Below are 13,425 nucleotides of genomic sequence, written 5' to 3'. Positions count from 1 at the left end.
CCGAGGACCGGACCGGTTTCGAGGTAACACCTCTCTTCAGCCCGGCTAGCTTGACTCCAAGTGGTGTGGAGTGCCTGGGACCCACGTCTGGGCATCCCCAGCGCACTTAGGGCGGCAATTGCAAAAAAGAACAAGTGATGGACTGAATGTGGATCAATGTCACACACTCCCCCAGTCAAAAGATCTGGGCCCAAATCCATCGTTTTTTTGCACTCCACACCACCCTGGGTCAGATAATGGCTTTATGCAAATCAGCTCTGACCCTGTTGCCCCATGGGAACAGTCCAGTCCGAACTACAACAGCCATATCTTTCCCAGACCGGAATCAAGCATCCGAGGACCGGACCGGTTTCGAGGTAACACCTCTCTTCAGCCCGGCTAGCTTGACTCCAAGTGGTGTGGAGTGCCTGGGACCCACGTCTGGGCATCCCCAGCGCACTTAGGGCGGCAATTGCAAAAAAGAACAAGTGATGGACTGAATGTGGATCAATGTCACACACTCCCCCAGTCAAAAGATCTGGGCCCAAATCCATCGTTTTTTTGCACTCCACACCACCCTGGGTCAGATAATGGCTTTATGCAAATCAGCTCTGACCCTGTTGCCCCATGGGAACAGTCCAGTCCGAACTACAACAGCCATATCTTTCCCAGACCGGAATCAAGCATCCAAGGACCGGACCGGTTTCGAGGTAACACCTCTCTTCAGCCCGGCTAGCTTGACTCCAAGTGGTGTGGAGTGCCTGGGACCCACGTCTGGGCATACCCAGCGCACTTAGGGCGGCAATTGCAAAAAAGAACAAGTGATGGACTGAATGTGGATCAATGTCACACACTCCCCCAGTCAAAAGATCTGGGCCCAAATCCATCGTTTTTTTGCACTCCACACCACCCTGGGTCAGATAATGGCTTTATGCAAATCAGCTCTGACCCTGTTGCCCCATGGGAACAGTCCAGTCCGAACTACAACAGCCATATCTTTCCCAGACCGGAATCAAGCATCCGAGGACCGGACCGGTTTCGAGGTAACACCTCTCTTCAGCCCGGCTAGCTTGACTCCAAGTGGTGTGGAGTGCCTGGGACCCACGTCTGGGCATCCCCAGCGCACTTAGGGCGGCAATTGCAAAAAAGAACAAGTGATGGACTGAATGTGGATCAATGTCACACACTCCCCCAGTCAAAAGATCTGGGCCCAAATCCATCGTTTTTTTGCACTCCACACCACCCTGGGTCAGATAATGGCTTTATGCAAATCAGCTCTGACCCTGTTGCCCCATGGGAACAGTCCAGTCCGAACTACAACAGCCATATCTTTCCCAGACCGGAATCAAGCATCCGAGGACCGGACCGGTTTCGAGGTAACACCTCTCTTCAGCCCGGCTAGCTTGACTCCAAGTGGTGTGGAGTGCCTGGGACCCACGTCTGGGCATCCCCAGCGCACTTAGGGCACTCCACACCACTTGGAGTCAAGCTAGCCGGGCTGAAGAGAGGTGTTACCTCGAAACCGGTCCGGTCCTCGGATGCTTGATTCCGGTCTGGGAAAGATATGGCTGTTGTAGTTCGGACTGGACTGTTCCCATGGGGCAACAGGGTCAGAGCTGATTTGCATAAAGCCATTATCTGACCCAGGGTGGTGTGGAGTGCAAAAAAACGATGGATTTGGGCCCAGATCTTTTGACTGGGGGAGTGTGTGACATTGATCCACATTCAGTCCATCACTTGTTGTTTTTTGCAATTGCCGCCCTAAGTGCGCTGGGGATGCCCAGACGTGGGTCCCAGGCACTCCACACCACTTGGAGTCAAGCTAGCCGGGCTGAAGAGAGGTGTTACCTCGAAACCGGTCCGGTCCTCGGATGCTTGATTCCGGTCTGGGAAAGATATGGCTGTTGTAGTTCGGACTGGACTGTTCCCATGGGGCAACAGGGTCAGAGCTGATTTGCATAAAGCCATTATCTGACCCAGGGTGGTGTGGAGTGCAAAAAAACGATGGATTTGGGCCCAGATCTTTTGACTGGGGGAGTGTGTGACATTGATCCACATTCAGTCCATCACTTGTTGTTTTTTCCTACAAGAAATTGTGGCAAGAAAGCGCGGCAGATGCCTCTTAAATTTATGGGGAATAAAGCTTGCCAAAAACTGTCTCTAACAGTACCTGGAAAAAATAAAAACTCTTAAAAAAACAGTATAAAAAGGAAATTTGGGAGAACAGAAAGATACAAACAGATAATCTCTGGTCCAAGCTGCTTTTTAATGCAAAACAGTCAAATGTGAACGCATTCTGGGAATAGGTTAATTGCCTTGTGAGACCTAAAAAAAATACTTAAACACTCCTTGCCTCTCAGAAAAGGTTTGAATGCATCATTTAATAAATACCTTTGGGAAGGTAGATACAATGACAAAAGAAGCTACAAACATCCTTAGACATCTGCCAACAAAGGATGACAACGCAATTTTAGAATTAATGCCATGGGACACTATTCAACCAATTATACATAGCCAAACTGTGCCGATTAAATGATCTTATATTGCTGGTAAGACATATGGAATATTCTATGTTGTAAAAGCAACAGCATGATTGAAAACTCAATTTTGCAATTCACAAAAGATGACGTTCTTAAAACAATAAGAGCAGGTAGAATGGATGGTGCTCCAGGACCTGATGGCATCCCACAGGCAATTTTCAAATTGGACCCGGATTTTTGGGCTGCACCTATGATGCATTTGTTCAATGAGGTGAGCAGCTCAGGTATTTTATCTGAAAGCTGGAGGGGCACCATAATCAACTCTGTACATAAAGGAGGTAATTTGGAAGATCCAGCAAATTACAGGTTGATTTCTCTAAAGATTCAGAAGCTAAAAATTATGACTCTCTAATTCTCACTGATTTGGTACATTGGTCGGAAACAAATAACATAATTCCCATAAATCAGTCTGGATTTCGTAAGGGTTCGGACACAATTACAAACATTCTAGCCCTAGGCTTAATAGCCGATAAGATCATACAACAGCGGAAAAGCCTACATGTATGCTTTGTACACTTCAAAGCTGCATTCGATCGTGTAGATAGAGGTATTCTATGGAACAAATTGAGGCAGTGGGGGCTTCCAACCCACATCCTCCGAGCCATAATGCAGTTGTACACAAACACCTGGATGCAAGTTACATTAGCAGATGGCTCCAGACTTACTAGGAAATTACAAACAGAAAATGGCATGAAACAAGGTTGTGTTTTAGCCCCTCACCAACTTTTTTATAGCTGATCTTTCCCCCCAAGCTGGACCAGGCAAACTTGCATCCGCCAAGGCTAGGCCTCCTGCAACTAACACATCTATCCTATGCGGACGATATAGTGTTGCTAAGTCAGACGAAAGTAGGGCTTCAAAGAGGGATTGATATATTGAGCAATTTTGCAAAAGATAACCTATTCGAAATAAACATAGCGAAAACCAAGGTCATGACAATAAGCAACCGCCTGCAGGCACGACAACAATTAAACTAGGCAAAGTGAATTTGGAGAGTGTCACAAATTATAAATACCTTGGTCTAAGTATTGATAACAGATTTAACTTTAAAACACATAATGATGGTTTAATGAAGAAAGGAAATGGATTGATATATGCTTTTTGCTCTATAGCGAAGAGTTTAAGCGGTCCATTGTTTAAACCATAACTGGCTGCTGTTAAAGCTAAGCTCTTTCCGACTTTAGCATAGGCTACTGAAGTTCAACATGGCAAGGAAGTAGCAGTCCTTGAGAGAATGCAAATCAAGGCATATAGAACAGTATTTGCTACACCGAGAATTTCTTCCCCTGCGCAGATTCACCTAGATTTTGGCTTACTGCAGCAACGTTAAGCCAGAATGTATGCGACAATAAAACTGTGTTCTAAAATTCGGACAAACGTCCAGAATCCGCTTAATAGCGCCATTTGGGAAGCTCAAGAGAGTAATCCACGATCAGCTTATCACAAATATTTGCAGCTATCAATAAAGTTAACAAAGGTGTCGGAGTTATGGAACTTGAATTTACCATTCACAACATTTCGGCGAATAATAAATAAAGCAGCAAAAAGACACTCGTTAACGGAGGACAAATTTATATTCAGCAAGCGCTCCCATGCCTGGATGGTACTACAATCCTATACGGCTTTAAAACCAGCGGCTTATTTGGACATAACATTCTGTTCATCTAAAATGGAAATTGCTAGCAATACACCTTGGGGACTACCAACTAATGCTGATCAACCTTTCTGGAAATATAGTGGTCCGCCGTCATGTGCATTATGTGGTGCTCCAAAGCAGGACTTTGTTCACCTGATCTGTATATGTCCCGTTTAAAAACTAAATCGTCTTTTATTGTTAAAAAATCCTTTTAAAGATAGGGGCATACGCACCTGCAGATCTGCTATATTAAAGTGTCTTGATCCACATGACCCGCAACTAAACTGTAGATTGGTAAAGTTTTTACTCTTATATGAAAAATTGATTTGACCTAGCATTTTAAATGGCTCTTTACTAAAGAGATGAAACTTTTGATACATGGCTCAATTATTGTTTTATACAATTGGGACTGGGTTCTGCAGCGGACAACCAGTAAGTGCAATAGGTATATATACTAGTGCTAACACGGTCTTGATACGGTATCATCAAAAGCTGTACATTTAATTGATGGTAATTAATGGTTATAATATGTACAGTATATGTTCCTCTGCAGACTGATTAATTTTATTGGAATGGTTACGGTTTTAATTAACTTAAACAATCAAGATACATTTGACAGTCATTTGACAGTCATTTTACAGTGTAGGAGAGTAGGATCTGCTTACTATGGTTACCCCGTCTTTTTGCTGGTGTTTCACTGTTTTTCGACTTAAATCTGGCTGGGGCTCTGCTATCCCGGACCACAGCCTAGCTGCTTCCTCTCTAAATTGATTGCATGTACATTAGGTACACTCCAGATTGGTTACTGGGTCACACTTGTGAGTCCCTAGTATATGGTACACCAGGTACTCCGGGCATAGGTACCCCAGAGGCCTACCAGGGGCTGAAGCATGTATTATGCCCCCCCTGGAAAACCTTCCAAATTGGCACCACAGGACTGCTAATGCAGCCTGGGTAAGGTGGTGTATGCATCCCTTACTAAGATATAGGTTACCTATATTTACCTTAATCACTGACACATATAAACCTATCAGTCACTCCTATGGCAGGCCTTATCGATCCTGAAGGCAGAGTGCTTGGTTTTGTGTGAGAGGGTGCCCATGCATGAGCAGGACCCCTCTGCAGCTTTCAGAATCTATTCTCTGAGGCTGTTCTGTGATGCAGCCAGACCATATACTCTTAAGTGCATAATAACCTCGCGGTAAATGCGAACTTTGGAATGGCTGCATGGAAACATGTTTGGGATCCTACCCCTCCTGATGGCCAGCCCTGGCGGCGGGGGTAGAATTCCACCCTTCTAGAGAGGGAGACATGTACACACTGGTCTGCCTGGTAATAGTTTAAAAGAGCCCCAGCATCACAAAATGTATGCTGCAGCCACAGACAAGAGTCTGGCCTCCTGCTGCTGACCGAAACTCTGGCAGGGGAGGCCTGGACAATAGGTTTCCTGTCACAGGGAGGTGTAACTCCCTCCCAGACAGGCTTTAGTGTATTGGGGCTGGGTGGGTGCACTCAGAGTGCTTTGTCTGCACTGGGGGCACATTTGGTGTCCCTCTGCATAGTCCAGTCCAAACCGGTTGCAGGGGCTCCCAACCCCTACTCTAGCACGAAACTGGACAAAGGAAATGGGTGTAGCCACCCCTCTTTCCCGACCCTTCCATAGGTGAGTCCCCAGAGTATGTCCAACATCTTTTCTTAGTATAAGTAAGGGAACCCTGGCACCAGGACTTTACATTACACCTGGACGAAACTCTGAAACTGAATCCTGAAACTTCGACACACTACTAAAGAATAGAGGAGGGAAGAATCTCCCTTGGGGTCAAGGAGTGATTCTCCTGTTCAAACAGGCACCAATGAAGCATTTGCCGGTCTGCATCTCCGAAGCTCCAGCCGGACTACTAAGTACTTGCAGCCCAAGAAAAGGATTTCCAGACTCCTCGAAGGTCTATCCGAGTCCCCAGCAAAGCGGAGACCCTTCGCCCTCACGAGTGACGTGGAACTCTAACTCCTAGACACTGTGCACATTTGCTAGTGCATCGTCTTCCTGAGCTTTTCCGAAGTTGTGTATTGGGTTACTTGTAGCCCAAGCCCCGAGCACCATCTGCACCGAAGATTGTGGGCCTACACTCTACGAGTGTTCCGGGAGCCCGCTTCTTGCGTTTCCCCTCGAGGCTCCTTCGCGATCCCTGGTCCGTTGACTGGTGGGTCCCCTCGAAGGTAACTGTACTTTTCCTTGGGCTTCCTGGGTGCTCCAGACATGCCCTGACTCCCTACCAAGTTGTGATTCCCTCAGACCTTGCTGGTCTGCACCAAAATCTATCTCTGCTTTCTGCGTGGGTTGCTGTTGCCAAGGCTTGTTGGGTCCAATCCGTTGACCGACACAGCAGCACTCGAAATCCTTCGTGGGACAGCTCGATTCCAGAACCTGGTCATCATCGACACCACCTGGTCCTCGTGGTTGAAGAGTTAAGCATCTCCTTTGCCTGAAATCACCCGACATCGGTGGGCATCTGCCTATCGTCTTCCTGGTCACTGGCAAGTGACCCAGACTTTGTCCCGTCTGCTTTCAGGTTCTTCTCATCTTCTATCCAGACTTGGATCACACCGGGCACTTTCCACTTGGACGCCAGCAGCACTTTGCAGCAGATCGCCATTGAAAACGACAACAAAACCCGACACGAAAAGACACCTATGCACCCAGATTCCCTGGGTGAGGTAACTCGAGTACTCTGGTGCTTCCGTGGGTGTTGACTCTAGAACCTCCTAGTTCTAAAGGGGTTTGCTTCAAGTCCTCTTCTAAGTGTCCTTTATCTTTAAATCTCCAACCGCGACTTTCCCTATAGAAGTTAATGGTGATTCACGGCTGTGTTTAGACACTGCATGCTTCCCCCGTGGGTCCCCTGTGTCACTACCATGGGTGGTTCCTGGTGGCCCTAGGGGTTCTAAAGGCTCTAGGCCTTGTATCTATGCAAGTTGTGGTTCGATAGGTTTAGAATAAATACATATTATTTTGGACATTCAACGAACTACCAGGGCTGGTAGCGCTTAGGGATACACCTTTAAGGAGCGGGACACTATGCAACCAATCAGGAAGGGCTTTTATTTAAACCTGAGCCACACGAACATTCCTGAAACATTTTTCACCCCAGGCGCTGAGGAAGGCAGAGACAGATGCCGAAATGCATTCGCTGAATGGGGAAGTTGGAGGACTGAGACTTACCCTTGGGTGCGAATAAAGCCGTTTGCAAACTGTTCCCCTCTTGTGGTTTCTTCGCTTTGGCTTCGGTTGAGGTGTGGAGAAAGATATATATATATATATATATATATATATATATATACACACACACACACACACACCTGGTGTGGTCATCCTTTCATTTGATCATTCACTAGATTATAGACTGGCAAAACAAGCTGCTTTACATTTCTCCAAGCCTTAGCCTGAAGGCTGCTCTCCACAGCTACAGCTAGGACAGCTTTCTATAAAGGTCAATAAGGGTTGTTTGGACTGGTGCAAGTAGCCCCCTAGAATAGTGGACAGCATATGCCAGGCCAACTCCTCACAAATTCCACTTGCAATGTTTTAAGAAATTGGACACTCAATTGTCATTGTGCTGTACTTACTAGAAAGCATTCTCTTCTGTAATGCGATATGAGGTCCTGATTGAGTCCTCGGTACAGTCCTTTCGACAAGAGTTCTTTGTTATACTGATAAGCATAGATCAGATACAACAAGGCATCCACATACCTGCATTAAAAAGAAAACACTGATAAAGAGTAAGAACTAATGATCTTAAAGAAGGATGTTTTTTTCAAGGTTTGCTTCAAAACAAAAAAACAAACCGCAATTATCCCCAAATGGTCTCTCCTCCATTCATAACAGCTACCTGAAATGTGATTCTAAACTAACCGAAAAAAACAGTGAAATAAACAAAATTAAACAAGTTCTCATTGATTAAATAAAACATGTTTTAAAGTGGCTTGCGGTATACATTATAATTTACATTTTTAGATTCAAGTGCAAGCCCTGATAATCCAAGGGCTAGAATCTATGTAGAGCCAGCCCCAAACATATGTTTAACCTCCTTGGACATTTCTCAGGATTCAATTACCTTCATTTGTGATGTGACAAAGAAATGTAAATTGCCGGAGTGTGGGTCAAAGCCCCTTAATTGTAAGATTTAGGAGGATCACAACCACACAGGGATCAAACATGCCTTTTACAAATACTGCAGAGATACCACAAAACCCTCTTCAGGCAACGCTTAAAACCTTCTGGAAAAACCTGAGACAAGATAATCCTATCCGCCCATAGTATCTGGATTGAAAAATCAATTTGGCATCAGTGGTGCAGGAAAAGCTTGAGAGAATCAGAAATGTGGTCTGAAAAATATACATAATTTCATGTCCTTCAAGTTTTGCTCTTTACCTGAATAATTTGAGTTTTTGGGGGAAGAAGTCGCCTTAAGCAAAGTGCCATTAAACCACTGCATGCTAGGAATATGAGCATCCAAACATGCATTCAAATGTTAAGAAGTTGTGCATTAGTAGATATTTATACAGGACTTATCTGACTGGGTTTCTTTTCAGATGGCATCTTATTGTCTAGGGCTTGTGCACCATGCTCACAGGGGATTCTGAGCACTGTTTAATGCAAGTGGATAATAAAGTCCTCCTCTCAAGTCTATGGAGACATATCTTTCGCATGGTGCTTAAGCATAGTTTTTAGAATAAAACCTACCTTGTGGAATAGATGATCTCAGTCTCTAGGTGGACACAAATTGGTTCATCTCTTTGGAGACACTCTGGTCAGGGTGAGACTGACGGACAGACATGTTTAGCCAAACTGTCCGAGAATTAACTGCTTTAACCAATAATGGGGCTAAAGGGACAACCCAGTCTGCAAGTAGCCCTCAACTTTGAGCAGATCATCCTATTGTCTTACAGAGGAAAGAGAAAATCTACAAGACTCATGGGGTTCAGGAATGGCCTATAAAGGACCCTGCAGGAAAGAATTAGAAATATCCTTCCATGGGTCCTTTAACCATAGCCAGTCAATGAACATAGGAGGAGATTATGCACTATAGTCCAACTTACTTATCGTCGTTGATGTTCTTTCAGGTGAATGCTTTAACTGCAAAAAACTCACTTTTAAAGTACTCAATTCGGACCCTGGAAGGTTTTACAGCAGTGCACCAAGAACGTTGGGAAGGTGATGATTTCCCAACGTGAAAAGAAGTCACAACTTCAGCCAAAAAGACTGCCCTGCTTCTCAACACCAGTTTACCAGGTGTAAAGTGGTATCGGGCAGCTGCACTGAGACAGCCTGTAGCTTATTCACATGACGAGGTGAAGTGACTACGATGAGGAAGATGGTACTGAGAATCAGAAGGCGATATTAGGGGGATTTTGCTCTATAATTGAGTAGTGACTGTAAGCAAAGCACCACAAACGTTGTGTGGGTCCATGACCAACAAATGCTTTCTGCAGTTGCAGCATGGTTTCAATTCTGTTTTCTCAAACGTGGGGAGGGTAGGGTAAGAACATTTAGACATTTTCCCTGGCATACTGCCCATGTGGAATTAAGGCTTTGGTATAACTGACAATGTTACGAGTGGGAAAAACCAGTGTCAGCATGCAGGGGCAGCATCTAAATCCAGTTCCGCATTGTCACTTCTGGGGCAGTGCGAGGCTGCCTTGGAGACCACGTCACCCACCGGCTCGTGGAGTTACTGATGAAAATCCAGATAAAGTCCTGCACCAGTGATTGTTCTAAAGGTAAGTAATATGTGATTAGAAGTATCACAATTGTCCTAAAAACTTCCAAGCACTTTGAGTATCTATGCTTTAAACCCCTTCAATCTCAACTATTATGTCCTGCATCATCACCTCACTGCCCTTAAAAATCAGTCGGCATAATCCATTATTTTAGAAAGATGAAATGGCAATCCAATCATCAAAAGTTTTAACAGCCACACAATTTAAATGGAAAGAGTAAAATATGAGTTGAAGAACGTTGAGCAGAAAGGTCGCTTCACGTGACTTGTGAATACTGATGGATGTCAAAATGGCTAACCATTGCCCACTGCAAATTTTGCAATGCAGCACCTTAGCGGCCAGTCATGAAATTTGGAGATCCCAGAACCAGGTCAGTCAGAAGACAATGCTGAAGTGGTTGTAGAGGCATTTATTGGAGTTTATGCTCAAACATCTACAATCATTTAACAGGAAACGCTCGCAGCTTGCTCTACTCCTGTTTATCTAGTTAATGCCATCAGCCTGAATGTCACTCAGAACTGTTAAATTGTTCAACAAGTGATAACTATGCTATAATAAACTTTGCAAAAACTGTGAGAATGTGGTTTAAACTTTACTGATGTGGAGTCTGAATAAAACATTGACTTGATTAACAGGTTTGGGGCAGACAAAAATAGTTTGAATTTGGTGTTAAAGGGCAAGTCATGTAAGGTTCCTTTTCACCTCAAGTTCTGAATAGGCAGACGTTTTGCGGATGATCACAAAAAAAAAAAAAAAAATTAAAATCTTTCAGAACACTATTCTAGAACAATCCTACAAATGCCAAAAGTTAGCATAACAGGTGATGGATTTGTGTTGCAAAAAGAGAAAGCTTACTAGCGCTAAATGGCACCATGGCCATCTGCTGCCAGGCAGAATTAAATGATGGCAAATTAGCTTAATAGTACTTAGATTAGGAAACAAATTAACAACTAAACATCACAGTAGATTTGCTAGCATTTTTTACGAATGAAATGAATTGCCACAATTCTTACCGTCTGTTTTGAAATAAATCTAATCCAATCATAATATACATTGTTGTCTCTCTGAAGCTCCGATAGTCAAGTTGCCATTTCTGTATTAAAAAAAGAAGATATATTCTGTACTGATCAATGTCTCAAGGCATGGTCATAAACAAAACAAATAAAATAATCACACACTATATGTGCAACAGCACTTTGTTCAAAGTAAGAAGGTTATGAATCATACACCTAAAGAAAGTTACTTTCCTGTAACAACATTTCCGCAGTAGAACACCTTCTTGAAACCTACATGCTCCGGATTGTGCTGAGAGGGTGAGGTAGGAGGCAGCACATCCAATGCAACTATCAACTGACTCGAAGTCTTTTAACCTTAACAGGTATAAACACTTCAGAATTAAATCATTGAGCATATTAAATGTTTATGCAACTGATAGAGTTAAATTCTGACACCATTGGGCAACTCCAGCAACCCTAACTCAAGTAACCCTTTAGTCAAACTATGCCTGCGAAACTGGAAGAAATACCGCTGGAAACTCTAGTTCTTGACTGGCTACACTAACCCACACTTAACTCTCACACATGTTTAGGCTCTTGCTATGATGCTTGTGTTTTAAACTCTGCATCTTACTTTGAACTCAACCCGTACTCTATACCCGCTGCTTCTTCCTAATCTGGGTCCTTGATTTGTCTCGCGACTATTCCCTGCTTTTGTTTGCTATGTGTCCCAGTATATGTGTTATTACCATCTTCGCCAGTACCATGTTCTGATGCCCTTGGGGCCTTGCTTCTCCTTATGTAAAAATATACATAAGGCCTGATTCAGAAAGGTAACCTGGCACTTTTGTGCAGATTTACGGTTTTTTCAATTTACAAAGGCATTTTACGAAAAGTATCTTTACGACTGCAGAGTCTTTGCACTCGTAGCAGAGGCCCCACACAAAGATATGAAGCCGTAAAGATACTACTAGTAAAATTGCTTTGTGAATTGCTAAAAATCGTAAACGTACACAAAAGTATAAGTTTACCTTTGTGAATGAGGCCCACAGTATTCAATCTTTAATAGGGGATATATAACAACCTGAAGTGGAAAATCTGACATTGACAAATCTAACGAGCCCATGCGGTAAGTCCTCCCTTAGCATCAGTTTTAGTATTAATGCTAATCAGTACTACTTGCAAAATATGTACACTGATTTCAACACTGATACTTTGAGTATTGCTGCAACCAAAATTTGGCCCAAGAGGTTTGCAGAGACAATGACAATATAAATCGACGCAAAATAAATCCTATTTACTTTGAAGATAGCTCTAAAGATCTATTCAATCCAAAAATATGACTACACTTTTTATTCATTAAATGAGTTCTCAGGGATAGGGTAGCTGTCCTGAAGAATTCGAAAAGGAGAGCAACAGATAGACTGACTTAAAAATCTTGAGCTCATTTAAAAAAAAAAAAAAGTTGTATTATTGTTAGAACGATCATAATCCAGTTGTCCTGTTTGGGGTGAATTGTTTACATTATAGATAATATATATCATTATAAACAAAGCAGACAAGAGTACGAAGAAAGTCAAAGGAAAGATGACAATATTTGGCCTGCAGCACAGCCCATGCTCTGACAAGCAGTGGCAAGTCCCAGAAGTGAGAACACTTTCTAACAGAAAAGACAAAATGCATTGTTTACACGGCAGAAAGTGCTACAAAAATCAGGGCAAAACAGTTTATCCTAGGTGACGCTATGTTCCACATTAGGTCAGTCAATGTGGCTACTAGTCAGGAACAAATGACCAGCCTGCAGACCTTCTAGTCTAGGAGGTTAAGTCGTAGTCATTTAATCCTTTTATAATAGATCCAGAACGTGGATCATGCAGGTGTTATGCCAGCAAGATAGGAACAATCGCTGAGGTATGAAAATTGGATCTACAGTGGTGCATTGAAAAAAGTGGTGAGTAGGAGGACCAGGCATCCTGGATTTGCATGGATAGGACTGTTTTTCATCAACATCTTTCCTGGCAGGTTAGACTGAATTCAGCACGTATCCTGGATTTTAGAGCAGGTCGACTTAACACAGAATGAAGGTCTTATCTTGTGCCCATCGGTTTATGTCAATCTTTAGTCCTACTGCTGTGTTTGTAGAGGTGGGGGCGGGGGTGTGTGGGGGGAGATGCTATCAAAGCACATGCACGCGGTCACACCGCAGGCTGAGCTGCATCCACTAGTAATTCTGTATCTTAAGATAGAGAGGTACATCTCAAATGTACCTCATCGCCTAGTTATGCAAGCCTTGACGGGAGGACTATTCAGCCTTTATATATTTTAATGGCCAACGCTGACTTGTGCTTCTGGATTTGTCGGCAGCGTTCGAAACGGTCGACCATATCACCTTTTTGAACCGCGTCCAACAAGCTGGTATACGGGGCGCTGCCTTTAAGTGGATAAAGTCCTTTCTCACAGACAGAACTCAAGCAGTGCGTCTTGGGAATTATACTGC

General features: G+C 43.6%; 1 protein-coding gene across 3 annotated transcripts in view; it reads right to left on the bottom strand.

The window, feature by feature from the left end:
- USP25 (ubiquitin specific peptidase 25) overlaps window positions 1-13,425 on the bottom strand; it is a 528,720-nt gene that overhangs the window by 67,490 nt on the left and 447,805 nt on the right. For all 3 annotated transcript variants that reach the window (XM_078658355.1, XM_078658353.1, XM_078658354.1), the window contains 2 exons: window positions 10,947-11,026; window positions 7,780-7,903 (listed from right to left, as the gene is read on the bottom strand). In XM_078658355.1, coding sequence (XP_078514481.1) covers window positions 7,780-7,903; window positions 10,947-11,026 — 204 coding nt within the window. The remainder of the gene's footprint in view (window positions 1-7,779; window positions 7,904-10,946; window positions 11,027-13,425) is intronic.

Source organism: Lissotriton helveticus, chromosome 8 (assembly GCF_964261635.1).
Source record: "Lissotriton helveticus chromosome 8, aLisHel1.1, whole genome shotgun sequence".
NCBI lineage: Eukaryota > Metazoa > Chordata > Amphibia > Caudata > Salamandridae > Lissotriton > Lissotriton helveticus.
This window is presented reverse-complemented; position numbering and strand designations above follow the sequence as displayed.